The sequence below is a fragment of the Eleutherodactylus coqui genome, chromosome 1, assembly GCF_035609145.1.
Source record: "Eleutherodactylus coqui strain aEleCoq1 chromosome 1, aEleCoq1.hap1, whole genome shotgun sequence".
NCBI classification, from domain to species: Eukaryota; Metazoa; Chordata; class Amphibia; order Anura; family Eleutherodactylidae; genus Eleutherodactylus; species Eleutherodactylus coqui.
Genome location: NC_089837.1, coordinates 444,806,864 through 444,823,560, shown reverse-complemented (window position 1 = coordinate 444,823,560; position 16,697 = coordinate 444,806,864). Strand labels below are relative to the sequence as shown.

At 41.7% G+C, this 16,697-nt stretch overlaps 1 protein-coding gene across 4 annotated transcripts in view; it reads left to right on the top strand.

The window, feature by feature from the left end:
• FRY (FRY microtubule binding protein) overlaps positions 1–16,697 on the top strand; it is a 304,066-nt gene that overhangs the window by 176,756 nt on the left and 110,613 nt on the right. For all 4 annotated transcript variants that reach the window (XR_010787154.1, XM_066582996.1, XM_066583004.1 and 1 more), the window contains exons 21-29: positions 1,978–2,237; positions 5,230–5,419; positions 6,608–6,732; positions 8,424–8,481; positions 10,765–10,856; positions 10,948–11,120; positions 13,061–13,221; positions 14,426–14,536; positions 14,756–14,910. Coding sequence is in view for 3 of the 4 variants with exons in the window: in XM_066582996.1 (XP_066439093.1) it covers positions 1,978–2,237; positions 5,230–5,419; positions 6,608–6,732; positions 8,424–8,481; positions 10,765–10,856; positions 10,948–11,120; positions 13,061–13,221; positions 14,426–14,536; positions 14,756–14,910 (1,325 nt within the window). In the remaining variant the exon portion in view is untranslated. The remainder of the gene's footprint in view (positions 1–1,977; positions 2,238–5,229; positions 5,420–6,607; positions 6,733–8,423; positions 8,482–10,764; positions 10,857–10,947; positions 11,121–13,060; positions 13,222–14,425; positions 14,537–14,755; positions 14,911–16,697) is intronic.

Here is a 16,697-nt window from a genome sequence, read left to right as displayed (position 1 = left end):
AGAACCACGGTTACATATAGTAATCAGTTGATGGAAACAATAGGGGTGAGGGTCCTGCTCCAACGAGCTTACATACTACAAGTAATGGGGTGATACAGAAGGTAAAGGAGCTGGAGATGTGCACAGTATGGCGAGGTGGAGAGTGAGCGATGCTATACACATAGACAATGGTCAGACATTTAGCGTGTACAGAGAGATAACTATAATAGTGGAGATAAAGCCGTCACTGAGCATATGAATAACTACTTTTGTTCAATATTTTTAGAAGCTAGTTTTCAGAATGATGGACTGGTCTTACCTCTAGTAGTAAAGGTCTTACCTCTAGAGATCCAGCCTTTTGGGAGACTAATGTTGTAGGTGAACTTGTGCCTTAAAAGTCGATTAAAGGGGTTGTCCCGCGCCGAAACGGGTTTTGGTTTTTTTTCAACCCCCCCCCGTTCGCCGCGAGACAACCCCGATGCAGGGGTTAAAAAAGAACACCGGAGAGCGCTTACCTGAATCCCCGCGCTCCGGTGACTTCTTACTTACCTGATGAAGATGGCCGCGGGGATCTTCTCACTCGGTGGACCGCAGGGCTTCTGTGCGGTCCATTGCCGATTCCAGCCTCCTGATTGGCTGGAATCGGCACGTGACGGGGCGGAGCTACACGGAGCCGGCATCCAGCACGAGCAGCCCCATTGAAAAAAGAAGAAGACCGGGACTGCGCAAGCGCGGCTAATTTGGCCATTAGACGGCGAAAATTAGTCGGCTCCATGGAAACGAGGACGCTAGCAACGGAGCAGGTAAGTGAAAAACTTCTTATAACTTCTGTATGGTTCATAATTAATGCACAATGTACATTACAAAGTGCATTAATATGGCCATACAGAAGTGTATAGACCCACTTGCTGCCGCGGGACAACCCCTTTAAGATTCAGATGGCATCCACCACAGAATTCTTAAAGAACTCCAATCTGTGATTGCCGCCTCTCTAACTAATTTGTTTAACCAGTCCTTTCTAACAGGCGATGCTCCCGGTAATTGGAGAATAGGCAATGTTGTACCCATCCATAAAAAGGGTAGTAGAGGAGAAGCTGGCACCTACCGGCCAGTTTGACATCTGTACTAGCTAAACTAATAGAAACACTCCTGAAAAAGAGGATATTTGACCGCTTAAAAACCAACAACCTGTTGGATTCCAAAGACAGGCTACAAAAATGGTGGCAGGTCTCAAGAACCAAACTTATCAAGAAAGAACTAAAGGGGTATTCCAGTTCCAACAAGTCATTCCCTATCCACAGAATAGGGGGATAAGTAGCTGATCGATGGGGGTCTGACCACTTGGACCACCACCGATCACGAGAATGGAGGCTTGTTCGGTCCCCGAATGAATGAAGAGCAGGTTTCGTAGTGCAGGAAACACAAGTTGGGCAGGTACACTTCGCTCCATTCATTTGAAGTACTCTGGAATCTTCAGCACTCTCATTCAAATGAATGGAGCATAGTGTAACTGCCCAACCTGTGCTTCCCGCACTGCCCTGACCTGCACTTTCTTCATTCGGTGACGAATCAGGTGCTCCCCATTATCTTAAACATTGAACAGGTTTCCCCAGCATACAATTTGATTAGTTGCTAAAAAACTAGTTGCATATTGACTATTGTTTCTGCACCGCAGACCCTTAACACTTTCCCAAATACCAATGTTCTAGGCACCTGCATGGTCACACAACATAAAGCAAGTCTATATTCGCTTTTCGTGCAATGTATCCTATTCCTCGCAGTCTTTCATTAATGCAGAATCAGGAAGGGTTATATATTTGAAAGCTGGTCCTCATCCCGTTTTCACCTTTATAGCGCCATGTATATATACTATAGGACCCCCTTCTTTCCTATAATGGGAATACAAGTATTGTATGTGTATTTTGTAGATAATTGCTACTGTCTATTCCTTTAACCGAAAACTGAATGTTCTGAATAAAACATTTGCTTTGTTACCAGGCTGCCCTGTCATTTACTCACAATGTGGACCTGCAGTGGCTTGTGGAGTGGAATGCTGTCCTTGTCAACAGCCATTACGATGTAAAAAGCCCTTCTCATGTGTGGATATTTGCACAGTCTGTAAAAGACCCATGGGTTCTCTGCCTCTTCACATTTCTTAGACAAGAAAACCTACCAAAGCATTGCCCTACAGCTCTCAGCTATGCGTGGCCCTATGCTTTCACAAGGCTTCAATTGCTTATGCCTTTGGTGGACCCTAAGTAAGTAGGACACATTAATATAATTCTGATTGAACTTCATCTAAGCCCTGAAAGTAATGGATGTAGTTACCAAAAATCTGATAGTGTGTTGTATAGTCTTAGTCATCCATAAAGACAAGAACTATAGTTGCATGATTCTTTCTCAAGAGACCTAAACTGTCTCAAAAAGCTTGCGTTAGGTAATTTGATTTGTCAAAGACATGTATCCTACGACTACAATTTTTTTGGCCATTAAAGGGATTGTCTGGGACTTTTACTATTGATGACGCAATAGTATGCCCACTTATCAGCAATAGTTGATAAGTGGGCATTCTGAGCAGTACTGGAAGCAGAGAGTGCTGACAACATTGTTTCAATGGGAGCTGTGTTTGCAGTGCCAAAGCGGGCCATTGCAATATGGACAGTGCGATCTGCTTCCAGCACTGTTCACACTGACAGTGGGCCCGGTATTCAGCTGATCAGTGGAGATCCTGAGCGAAAGACCCCTGCCAATCATCTGTTGATAACCTATCCAGAGAATAAGTCCTTAACAGTAAAAGTCCTCGACAAGTCCTTTAAAGATGGTGAAGAATGAGGTGCTTCTCATCTATTCTCTGCCCTTTGGTCAATGGTAATCTTACCTTGGACTCAAGAGTTAGGTCAGATTGGGCACTAGGGAATTGCTGTTAGTTGTGTGTCCATAGGAACCAGTTTGTCTCCATTTACAGCCACACTGGGACAGTGATGACAGCAGATAAATGGACTGGGACCATGCCCATCTTGTTGTTGTTGATCAGACTTTACTAAAACTATATGTGGACATGGAACATCTCTTCTATAAAAACAAAAACATTATTGCCTCACACTCCTAGTTTTAGAGGGTGCACAGGTAGCATACATACCTAGGCTCTGAGGGGGAGTGCAAAAGCTGGTATTAGGTATGCAATGGGGCCTAGAATCTTCAAGGTGCGCCTCTTATTCTTGCTTTTGCTATTCTGATTAAAGCATATATAGGCAAATGAAAAGTTGCGCGTCTTTTCAGGTATTGATCCCCTTAATTAGAGCACACAAAAAGCTCAATTGTTATTTCTACATATTTTCTTGATCTATAGCTACTCATAATATGTTCTTTTTGCTCATTTGTAGAATAGCACAATACTAGAATGCTTAAATCATTTCATTGTATTATTACAAAGATAATGTCCTCTGTTAGGTCTCATTAAACAGATTCAGCTTTATTTATAGTTCTGCTCAAGTACTGGTTGTTCTTGAGAGCTCTATTAAAACTGCTAACATGCTGTGAAATGTAATAATTGTTACTGCAGTGTAGAGGCAAACTGCGGAGTCAAGTGCAGTCTACAGAGACATTGCCTTGTATACCTTACATGGTGTAACTCTTTCCATATGAGAAGATGCTGGCAGTTGTTTTTGAGGGTGTGTAGACTTCTTTGTAAGAAATTGGGGAAATTTTGGGCAAACTTGTGCATTTTAAATTACAAATGATAGTCATTAGATTAACATAGGGATCTTCTCTGGGTTCATAGAATCATAGTATGTAAGGCTGAAAAAAGACATATCTCTATCCAGTTCAGCCTATTACCCCAATGTTGAACCAGAGGAAGGCAAAAAATCCTCAATAAAGTAGAAGCCAATTTTCCCCATTTAAGGCAAAATAATTTTTCCTGACTCCAATCTGGCAATCGGAATAATCGCTGGATCAACAATCCTTTTGATTAGAACATATATTGTATCGCTCAAGAAAGGCATCCAGCCCATCTTGAACTCTTTTATCGAATTTGCCATTACCACGACCTCAGGCAGAGATTTCCACAGTCTCGCTGCTCTTACAGTAAAGAACCCCCTTCTATGTCAGTGTAGAAACCTTTTTTTCTCTAGATGTAAAGGGTGCCCATTTGTTACAGTCACAGTCCTGGGAGTAAATAGATAATGGGAGAGTTCTCTGCTTGACCTTCAATATATTTATACATGTCCTGGTGGATGGTGAGCCTGCAAAATTTCCACTGATGGGCTCAAAGAACTGAAATGCAAAAACAGTTCCATGAGAGAACATTTTCATCTGTCTTTACTTCCCTTTGAAGCTCTAGTTGAAATACCACAAATGTCTGCCTTGTCTGGTCGTAAGCCAAGTCTGTCTTTTAACATGACTAACAGGGGCCAAGTTAGTTGGCTTCTTTCAGTCATTTGAGTTGTTGTGGACGATTCACAGCACCTCCTCCAATACAAATTGACTCTATGATCTCTTCTTGGATCAATATGTTACTAGAGAGTCCGTGACCTAAAAACTTTTGTTTTAGATCAGGGTTTCCCAAAGTACAGTCCTCACAACCCGCCAAAAGGTCAGGTTTTCAGGATTCCCATAGTATTACCCAGGTGATGTAATTATTGTCTGTCCTCAGACAATACTACAGATGTTCTCCTTGTAGGATAGCCACAAATAATGACCTATTGGGGGGTCATGAGGAGCGAAGTTTGGGAAACACTATTTTAGAGGAATAGCAGGGGAAAGATATCAAAACCGTTGCAAAGGAAAGGTGGATTAGTTGCTCCATTAGATTACACTACTGATTTATACATTACCCCTTTTTACACATGGAAGCAGCAGCCTGATTGGTTGTCCTAGGGAGCACCTCATATTTCCTTTGCACCAATTTTGGTAAATAGGGAAAATGGAAATCTAGTCGAGCTCACCACTAACTGCTTCTGGCCGCATGGAAATAGAGGAATATACCTAATGTATTCTGTAGAAAAGTCCAGCATCCAAGATAACATAAAATCCAAGGCTTTCTTGTGTTGTGATCCTACACATAAAGGGCAAGCACTGCTAACGCGTTTCAGACCTTAGTCACAGAAGTTTTAGTAAATATCATTTGGTTGCACAAAGCATTGTTTGTGAATTTAGTTCTTTGGGGTTATGAAATTTAGAGATTCATGTGCAATTCCTCTACGTTTGTGAAACTGCTAAGTCTGTATTCTTTTTTTCTTCTTCTTACAGTAGCCCAATTAATGCAAAGAAAACCAGTACAGCAAGCAGTGGGGACAATTATATTACATTGTGGAGAAATTATCTTATTCTTTGTTTTGGAGTGGCGAGACCAAGTATTATGAGTCCTGGTCACTTACGCGCTTCTACCCCTGAGATCATGGCAACAACTCCTGATGGATCAGTCAGCTATGATAACAAGGTAGGATGGTTCTTCACGGGCATTAAGTTTAATTTCCTTGTATAGTATTGCATTTACTAGAGACAATGAAGGCAAAATTAAAAAAGTAAACCATTAATGGAAAACTAACCCCTTTCGATATTCTGGTGGTGACTTCTTTTAATGAATGATCCAGTGAAAGGAATATAGTATTAAATAGGGATGTCAAGATGCCCATACACCTTCAAAACCTGTCAGCCCAAAGATCACTTGTTCGACACCTGTTTTCCCCAACTCCCCCATACACGTGATTGTTCAGCTTGGCCAAGTGATCTTGTGTTCATGGAGGTAAGCTGCGGCCACACGGCTTTGGAGATGGCCTACTCCTTGGGAACAAAAGGATTGAGTATTGAATTCCAACATCCTTCATCCTTCTTTAACCTGACATTGTCCGTCAGGGTAAAGTCAAGCAGCCCTCATACACAATAGGCAGTCATCCAGCCCCGAAATTATCCACAGGTTTGGACGACTAAACACTAATTTGTATGGGGACCTTTACATTCTAGTGATTGTCAACCCATATAAGTATGTGGATCACAGATGTCAATGGGGCTAAAAGTCAAATTCTGCAACGCCAAGCCTAAACACACATAGGACTTGCGTACACTTTTAAGTATGATCCCCATGAACCTTGCCTCTGTGCTTGGTGGACAGCAGCTGCTATTTCCAATAACTAAAGTGGGGAAGGCAATGCATGTTATGAAGCTACTTTCACCTGGGGCCAAGTTCACACAGCAGACACATGAAAGGCACCGTTTGGCAGCACCATTATATACAGTATATTTATATATACTTAGCAAAATGGATCAGTTATCTGGGTCATCTTGTTAAACGCGCACCTATTAATCAGGTTGGTGATGTCTAGAACAAATGCAAATAGCATTAATGTTACACTTCATGTAAGCCATGCCGTCCTTATTCTTGGTTGGGTAGGAGGTAGGTTAAAACTCGCAACACTTTTTAAAAAAAATCCTATATGCATGCGAGAGATGAATTTTATGGCTGAGCTAAGGAAGAAGAAACCCTCAGAACCTGGAATTATCTGGGGTACAAAAAGTTTTAAAAGTTTACAGTGTAAAAATACACCTCTGTCTTTGGCCTTGGGTGGAGTACCAGTAACTGTACAGATGGACATTCGTGAAATTACAGAGGCTTTTTTTTTTTTGCTAGATCATTGGAACTCCTTCAATTAGTGTCCTCCTCAAACAACTAGTTCCTCTCATGAGACTGGAGAGTATAGAAATCACAGAGTCCCTTGTGCTAGGATTTGGGAGAACGAACGCATTGGTCTTCAGGTATGACGATGTGCAATCTCTATACTATATATTTTGTCAAATATATCCGGACTATGTATGTTTCTCTAGTGGTATGCAGTTGATACCTTAGGCCCCAAGGCAGAGCTTTGTATGGAGCCCAGTACGGAGGTACATGCAGTCCTCATTGCTTCATACTGTGGAGCTGTAGGCGGTTGCTGTCATATGCTGCTTCTGTACAGCCTGTATTCTGGCATTCAGTATACAAGAGGCCTTATGTCTAACATTTTTCATAGTTCAGAAATCCAAGGACTGTATGTTGTAATACTTAGTTTCCTGAATTACAGTGATCCCTTGAGATACATTGGCCTTAGAATACAATGTTTTCAACATACAGTACAAGTTCATCTCGACTCCCAGCTTGCAAGAAAATGTTAAAGACATTAATGGGGTATTCTGGAACTTTTACTATGGCCGCCCGCACACGGGCGGAAATCCCGCGGCGGTATTTCCCGCGGGATTTCCGCCGCTGAAAGTCTGCATAGGAGTGCATTACAATACGCACTCCTATGCAGACGGCCGCGCGAAATCTCGCGCGGCAAACAAACCGCGGCATGTCCTATTTTTGTGCGGGGCTCGCACTCACCCGGCCGCCGGCTACGGTCTGCGCATGCGCCGGGGCCGCCAGGCGCGGGTGAGTACGCGATCGTCACTGCAGGCTCTTGGGTCGGGTCCCGCGGCGAGAATTCTCGCCGCCGGATCCGACCCGCTCGTCTGCAGGCGGCCTATTACTGACTTATCTTCAGGATAGGTAATCAATAGTTGATCGACTGGGACCTGCCGTTTGGGATCCTCGACGATCATCAGATTCTTTGGCTCTCTGTTCAGTGCCTAAAGTGTAATAGTCGGCTTCATTTTTATTGAAATCAATGAGAGCGCTGCATCCTATTACACTTCTGTCTTCCTAATGCAGTTAGGGTCGGACATCCGATCCCGACCGCAATGAGGAGCCGAAAGTGTAATAGGTGGTAGCGCTCCCAATGGAAGTGAAGCCAGATATTACACTTTGGGCGCTGATCAGCAAAGATGATATCTAGCCCGCTGCACTGAGAATGATGTGCTCCTGATCAGCTGATTGGTGGGGATCCTTAGCAGCTGGCCCCCGTTGATCAACTATTAAAGACCTATCCTGAGGATAGGTCATCAGTAGTTAAATTCCAGGAATACCCCTTTTAATTACAGAAAAATTAATTGATGGCAGTATTGCCTTTTTCCATTATAAATTTTACTAATCCATCGCTTTCTTTGTTTCTCATTATTTTGCTATTATTAGCCAATGCTACTTATTTGTGCTGCCGTGGGATACTGCACAGCCAAATTTCTGTCATATGTATCCTAGGCAGAACTGCGAGGCATGGTAATTAGTAATGTTTCTGTCCATTTGATTAATGTTGTTGCACAGGATTTGAAAAACCGTGGCTGCATTTTTTTTTCTTCTAGAAGCAACACCTCACCTGTACATGGGTTGTGTGTAGTTTTGCAGCTCCATTCCACTGAATTGAATGAGGCAGAGCTGCAATACCACACACAACCTTCAGACTGGGGTGGGGCTGTATTTGGAAGAAAACAGCTATGTTTTAACTAATCCTGTTTAAACTAGAATTTTGGAATTTACTTTATAACCGAACTTCTGAGTGCTATGTTTGGTTAAAATGGAAAATACTGTTTTACAGGGAATTGGTGGAAGAACTACATCCTCTAATGAAAGAAGCCTTGGAACGGAGACCTGAGGTTAGTCTACTAACCATTAATGCGTGTAATTAGCATGTACTTGCATGGGCCCTCTATTCAGATGTTAGTAGGACTCATCAGTGGACTGTATTAACCCCTTAAGGACTAAGGTGTGTTGCTCCTAAAGGACCAGACACTTTTTTAGGCATTTTACCACTCTGGTGGTTTTACTGCCCTTTTTTTTTCTTCAGCTACGAAAATTAATTTTGCTTTGTTTTTTTTCATCACGTATAGGGCTATTTTTTATATTTTTTTCACTGATTTTTATTTCAGTTTTTTAGATTTATTGGGGGTAAAAAGCTAAAAAAAAATGTTTTAATTTCATAGGTTATTTTTAAAAATAAGTATGTTTACGCTAAAATAAAGTATGGGCATAGGTTCCTTATTTTGTTTCGGACATTTGATATACAATTTATATCGTTTTGGATTACAGGGTACATATGGCGACTGTTTTGGTTGGCGTCGGCCATGGTTCTTTTTCTATTTTATGTATATATTTTTATTTTATTCTGTAATTTTTTTTAAACTTATTTTTGTAACTATTTTTTACCATGTCCTTCATGACGTCATGTAAGACCTCTGGGGGTCAATCACATTGCATTTCTTATTTTTTATTTCATACTTTTCTATTGTAGCTGGGGCACAGTGGAAAACTGTAGAGCCGCATCCATAGGAGCCCCAGTTACAGGGGAAAACATCCCCTTGTAGTGACCATAGTCACTGACAGAGCTCATCAAGCTCTATTAGGACACTGCATCTCTGTTGTAACAGGGGTACACTGCGGTCACGGGATCGCCGGGTCGCATAGTGGAAGTAACACTTCCACTTTTACTCTTTAGTACATAATGTTCATTCAGCACTATGAAGCAGGGAAAGGAGAAAGCAGAAGCGGTTTAAAAAAATGCTTCTCCGTTCTCCTCCGGGTCCTCAGCTGTGTCTGACAGCCAAGAACCTGACCTGCTCCTGCTTAATTGCAGAGCCTTTAATCTGGCGCTGTATTTCTGCTATTTGCTGGGATTAAAGCCCAGAAACAAGTGCCATATATTTATTGTGCTTGGTCCTTAAAGGGTTAATAAAAATTTATGATGGTGCTTTTTGCCAACGAAAGCTAAACATCCCACATTTCTCTGCTATACCAAGATCTGGAGAGAATAAATGTTTGACTAGCATCGGCTTGGTAGAAGAATCTTCCCTCAATGCTAATCTTCTTCACAATAAATTTTCTGAGTTCTTTAATAAGTCTTTTTATGTAGCAGGAACATTTTCTGCAGCACTTTATAAATCGCAGGAACTTAAACAGACAAGATCAGACATTATATAGAATAGTAAACTATTAAACAATTTGAACAGTACTGGTAATGGCCCTGCTCTCTAGAGCTTACACTCTATGAGGAAGGTATTAACCTGATAGTCTGTGGTAGCCTTTTCCGGAGAACTGGTGCAGCTCTGGAAAAGTCTTGGGGATAGGAGTGGGAGGTTCAGTTTATGGAAAAACGTAGTCTAAGATCATTTGCAGAACAGAGAGCACAGGGAGAATGGTAGACAGAGATAATGGAGTAGATATAGGAATGTGCAGCACTGTGGAGAGCTTTATGGATGAGAGTGAAAAGTATAAATTGTATTCTATAGTGGATGAGCAACCAGTGCAGTGACTGGCACAGGGTGCAGGCTTCAGTGCAGTGACTGGCATAGGGTGGAGGCATCAGTGTAGTAGTTAGACAAGGAGGTTAACGAGGATGCTGCAATCAGGATAGATGAGAGGGGGCAGGGTTTAGTGAAGAAAAGACCGATCAATAGTAAGTTACAGTAGTTAAAATGAGAATTGATCAGGGCAACAAAAAGAATTTTTGCTGTTTTTTGTGGTTTTGTTTTCACTGCAGGGATTTCTTGGCCGTGATTTGTATGGCTGAGAAAATATAGGACATGCCCTACCTTCCCCGCCCATAGTGGATACATTGTGTGGGGAAATCGGGCAGCCGCTAACTTCCTACCTCTTTTTTCAAACTCCTGCACTCTAGCGCAGAGTTTGAACTACCGGCAAGGAAGAAGAAATCTGCCTCGTTCAGTTGCTGCTACACTCCGTACCTTGCTGAGCGTAGCTGCACCCACACCAGTGTGGTTTTTTAGCCTTAGGTAGGTTACTAGATGGCTTTAAAACTAAAGTGCTTAAAACTTAATATCAGGACAATGATTCTCCTCTCCCGGCCTCATATAATGTCCAGGTATAATTATCTGACAATTCTGTATTAACTAAGATTTTACCAATTTTCATTTGCTTGTCAGAACAAGAAACGTAGAGAGCGGCGAGACCTACTGAGGTTGCAGCTGTTAAGGATATTTGAATTATTGGCCGATGCTGGTGTTATAAGTGACAAGTAAGTTATATGTTTTTATCATAAATCTGTAAGAAGTCTTTCTTATCACATGTACTTTTTTTTCTTAATATTTTTTATGTTTCTTTTTAAGCACTAATGGTGCCTTGGAAAGAGACACCTTAGCTCTTGGAGCCTTGTTTTTGGAGTACGTTGACCTTACACGGATGCTTCTAGAAGCTGAAAATGACAAGGAAGTTGAAATTCTAAAAGACATTAGAGCTCACTTCAGTGCCATGATTGCCAATCTGATCCAGTGTGTGCCAGGTATGACTGTGAATTAGAGGGTAGAGCTACTTATACGCTCATTATTTTAAAAAAAATCAAGCACTTTGATGGATTTGTTGCTTTGCTGCAAAACTCGGTATGCAGATACATGGCACGCAAATATGCAAAAGGCTCTCAGAGGCTACTTGTGTTTAGTGGACCTCTTTTTCAGCTTGTGTAAAACTTGTTGACTACTACGGTAGATGCCTCTATGATGCAATTGGAGAGGTTTTGCCCAGTTAAGAGTTCGGGAGGGGGCACATTGTTGGATTACGAGTAGCTGTATGGTCATTTCAACGAATTGTCCACCACCTGGGCCATTCTGACCAGACTGTTAGCAGGTGTTTGGACCAGTGGATGCATTAGGGCATGTACACAAGACGACTGGGCTCAGGACGCCCTCAACAGACCACCAGTAGAGAGATTTGTCTAATCATCTGACAAGCACCTCCAACGGTGTGTCTGTGGGAACCAGTTCCAGGTGCATGGGTGAAGGACATTTGATTTTGTTGCACCCATTATGTGCATGGTCTTTAACACTCACGCACCTTCGCTTCCGTTTGCATTGGTGTCGTAAACAATTAAATTGGACTGCTTCAGAGTGGATTCTCTTCCGCTACAAATCTAGGTTTAGTTTAGGCACTGACAACAACAGTTTTCATGTCTGGAGATCTAGGGTTGGACGCCTGAATTCTACCTTGGCTGTGGAGCGGCACACTGCTCCCACTGCTGTTGTGATGGTCTGAGGGGCCATCGCATATGACAGTCAATCACCCCTAGTAATGTTATGAGGGGCAATGACAACTCAGTGATATGTTCAGGACATCCCGCAGCCACATATGTTCCTCCATGGCGGCTTCCAAGAGGCATTGTCCAGCAGGATAATGCTCGGCCGCACACACAAGGGGGTCACAGGAATGTCCCCACAACACTGTCACACTTCTGTGATCTGCCCGGTCACCAGATTTATCCCAATAGAACATATATGGGACGATCTGGGATGGCAATTTCGACAGCCAATTCACATTTGCATGAACTAGAGGCTCAGTTGCAGCAAATGTGAATTGACATGCTGCAGTATACTATACGGAGCCTGTATGCCTGCATGCCTGCCCGTATTGCATCTTGTATCCAAGCTAGAGGTGGTCCAACAAGGTACTAGAGCCTCCCTTAAGGTGTTCAGTTCTTCACAATAAATTATCCTTTTGCTCTGATATTGTAATCACTTACTTATATCACCGTTACAATCACACATACAAAATTTCATTCTATTCCGACAACTCCTTCTAAGTGCTTGATTTTTTTTGACAATGAGTGTAGATGACTTTGTTTTGTACTATGATCAATTTATCCCTTCAGTTATAATATGCTCCCTTTTTGGTAAAGCGATTTTCCAATCAGAAAATTTGATTTAAAGGGAGAGTTCACCTTTAAAAACATTTTGTGTTCTTCAAATTAATCTAAAATGTAACTGTAATTGTCCAAATTATATCAGTTTGTGTCTGCGGTTCCTATACAGACCCATTTGTCTCCATGGTAACAGACTACAAACAAACGCACTGTGTAGTCTGATTCTGCAGTTACACTCCTTTCTGTTTGTCCCCTACTTCTTACAAACATATAGTCAGTAGGTTATTAAAACGTAGGGGATAGACAGATAGTATTATACTGTAACTGCAGGATAAAACTACATAGGGTTTGTTTGTAGTCTGTTACCAGTAAAACACACACGTCTCCATAGCATAGTATACACAGAATGATTTTTAATTAACATAATTTGCAAAATTGCCACATTTTTCATTGTATTGAAACAATTAAAAAATGATTGGCCTTCACTTTAGTAAGAAACCTGAAATTGTTGCTGTTATTAATTAGACTGGGTGATACTTGTGGACATTTAAATACGTGGAAAATAAAACCTGTGTGTTTATTATTTGTAGTTCATCACCGGAGGTTTTTGTTCCCGCAGCAAAGTTTGCGGCACCATCTCTTTATCCTTTTTAGCCAGTGGGCTGGGCCCTTCAGCATTATGTTCACTCCTCTGGACCGCTACAGTGATCGAAATCATCAGATCACAAGATACCAGTACTGTGCGCTAAAGGTAAATTGAACCTTTTTATTCTTTTATAGGGAAGTATTTTTTTTTTAAGTTTCTTGATACTGATGTTCAAGAGGGAAGTTTGTCATGTGGTACAACTCTTCATAATATCAAGATGTATTATATGCAGTTTTCTCTAGGCTTGCAGGTAAATTAAGTGAATACTCATATGACAAGATTAATGGGGGTCTATGAGATCAAACCCCCTTCCTTCTACAAACAAGTTGGCCAGTGGCTCTCATATGAGAAATGTGCCCCTTCATGCTAACATTTTCTGGAGGGGTTCTGCCTCACAAATCCCATATGATGTACAATACAAAAGTCAGATGATAAATTCAGCTGTGCTACATCTGTAATTTGAACAGATGTACGTAGTAGACATAAAGTCAAGCTGTTCTGGGAGTTGAAGGGGAGGTGATCATGACAGGGTTGGGCGAAAATGAATATTGAATAATAAAAAGTTGAGGTATAATGTAAGGAAGGAGGGAGTGTTTGGGGGGATATTTGAGGACTGGCAATTGGGAGAGAGGGAGGTAGCCATTTTGGTTATCACTAAAGGAGTAATCTCTCAGCCTCCATTGTGTCTGTGAGTGGTAGGCAACTTTTCAAAAGGAGTAATATATGAGTAAGATTGGGAAACGTGTTTTGAATCAGGCAGTGCTTAGGTTTCTGTCATGGCAGAATTGGATTGAGGTAGGAGATATTAGGGATGTTGGTTGAGGTTGGAAGAGAGAGCTGTTATGGCTCTCAACTTCCTAGGTGGCTTGAAGAGTTCTGTCTGGCAACTTGTGGATCCAATCTTATTAGCCTAACAACCCTTAGGGTGGTTATTAGGTGGAGAACATGAGGTCTACTATTGATGCCTCCAAGTTAGTGGTAATCAGCTAGTGGTAACATGACCAAGTGTCGTGGAGAATTTTGGTTAAAGCTAGGCTTTGAGGACCACCCCTTGTCTTGTCAATTGCATATCTTACAATGGTGATTGGGTTTTGGAGGTTCAGTGTTTGTTTTAAGGTTGCTAACCCTCCAAGTTGCTAATAAATTGAATGTTAATTAATTTGTTGAATTTTCCAATGTTGGGGCTAAAGTATGTAGAATATGAGAAGTAAAGTGAGTCACCAATACCATTGTCAAGTCCCTTAAATTGGGGACCACTTTACCTGTCTAATACAAGCATACGTTTTTCTGTTTCTATTCATATGGCCAGGCGATGTCTGCTGTTCTCTGCTGTGGTCCAGTTTTTGACAATGTGGGCTTGTCACCAGATGGATATCTTTACAAATGGTTGGATAACATCCTGGCTTGTCAGGACATGAGGGTAAGTAATGAAGGTGCCGCACATGGATAATGGCAAAATGTTGTGGTGTTGTACTTGACACAAAAGATAATTGTTAAAATGGAGCTCCAGAAATTCGGAATATGAACAGTCATTTACTTTTGTCTCCTGGGAAGGTTGAAGTCATTTCTTTTGTTTATTCATTAATTATGGTGCAGCTGCTGAAATATTTCACTGACTGTTCCCATGTTATGTTTCTAGGTTCACCAGCTTGGCTGCGAAGTGGTCGTGTTGTTGCTGGAACTTAATCCTGACCAAATTAATCTTTTTAACTGGGCCATTGACCGCTGCTACACTGGATCCTACCAGCTTGCTTCTGGGTGTTTTAAAGCTATTGCAACTGTTTGTGGAAACAGGTATTACAATGACTATTATGCTTTTTTATTTTCGCTTAGTTGAGTTATACTATAGTAGTCTGTCAAATCCACAAGCTTCTAGGCCCTTCCTGTGGCAAATTGACAACTTTTTTACTGTCATAGTTGCTACTATGATGCTACATAGACTCTACTTTTTTGTCCAAATACATCAAAAGTGTTTGACCTTTTTTCAGCACCAGGATTAGTATTGCAAGTCTTCATTGCATAATAGGAAGGAATTCTACATCTGTAGAATGAACAATTTTTGCAGTTTATCTGCATTGCAAGTATACTGGGTTGTGGCTGATGTAGCCTTTTGTGGTGTGAGGGAGGCAGGGGGGACTAGAGGTTCGAATGTAACTAAGCTTTCAAAAACCTTTGACGTGTCAGACTTTTGATTAATCATGGTCTGAATGTTGAAACCTCCACTGATCTCTAACACGAAGGGGCAAAAGTGCTCATCTGGGCGCTGTGCCAAATAATCTATTTTTTTGGTTAGAGCGATGTATATGCTCAAAGGAAAGTATGAGTAGGTACATCACTGCCGAGCAAATCCATGCAGGTACTCAGACCCTACAGATCAGAACTTCTGATATGTTACTATGACATGTCAAAAGTTTTTAAAAGTTTAGTAACTTGTTTAGTTTACTGATCTCCATCTAAATACTCTCTCTAGATGACCCACTCCCAGAGCTGTGACTTGTGGTTAAGGAAGGAAAGATTGAACCATGAGGAAGCCTGCAGAAATAACATCCACTGAGATTTCTTATGTCATTTTTAATAGCAGTAGTCAGTTCATACTGTGGTTCTTAAAAGGCCAATACAGCAAAAGATTTCCTCATCACTGCACCCCTCACCTGATTGTCTCTTACACTCTGGATGTCTCCATAGTATACACTTCCATGCAGTGCAGCCTCTTGTCTGATACTTATCAGACAACATTTTGATAATCACCAGCAAAGCACCACATGAACAGCTGGAGCCCGTACCATCTCTGCCTATTCTGAGGGCAGTACAATTACTATTACCTCCTACATTCTGCTAAATAAGCTAGAGACCATAAGTAAACAGGGAGCATAAACTGTCTCTTTTACTATAAGGCTGCATTCCCACGAACGTATATCGGCTCGGTTTTCACGCCGAGCCGATATACGTCGTCCTCCCAATGGGGAGAGGCGTAACAGGGGCGGGGCTAATTCTCTGAACTTAGCCCTGCCCCCGTCCCGCCTCCTTTCATTGCAAATAGTGCAGAGGGGCGGAGAGGAGGCAGAGAGGGGGCGGGAGCTCAGTTCCTGCTCCTTGATCTTCCATCCCCCCCCCCCCCCCCCCTGTACATGAGGACGACGTATATCAGCTCGGTGTGAAAACCGAGCCGATATACGTTCGTGGGAATGCAGCCCACCTGTGTGACGGAATCCTCTAGTAATCAGTAGTACGAGCTTTTTACACTAAACGATTGTCATTCAAATAATCATTGAATAGTGTGAAAATTAGCGATAATTTGTCAATGTAAGCATGGCCAATGATTGAGTGATAATTAATCTGCTTATTGTTCATCGTTCATTTTATACAGGCATGAAAATCATTATTTATTTCGAGTCATTTTGTGTAACAGTCAATCATTCAGTCGTTCGCAGACCATTTCCAGACTGTTTCCAGACTCCTCTGACAGACCTACCATGGACTGAATGAGCTATGATGAGAGACTTATGAAAAAATGTAAACCATAATCTACACATGTAACCAGATTTTGTTTGATAGCAAACGATCCAGTGATCATTCCTTCA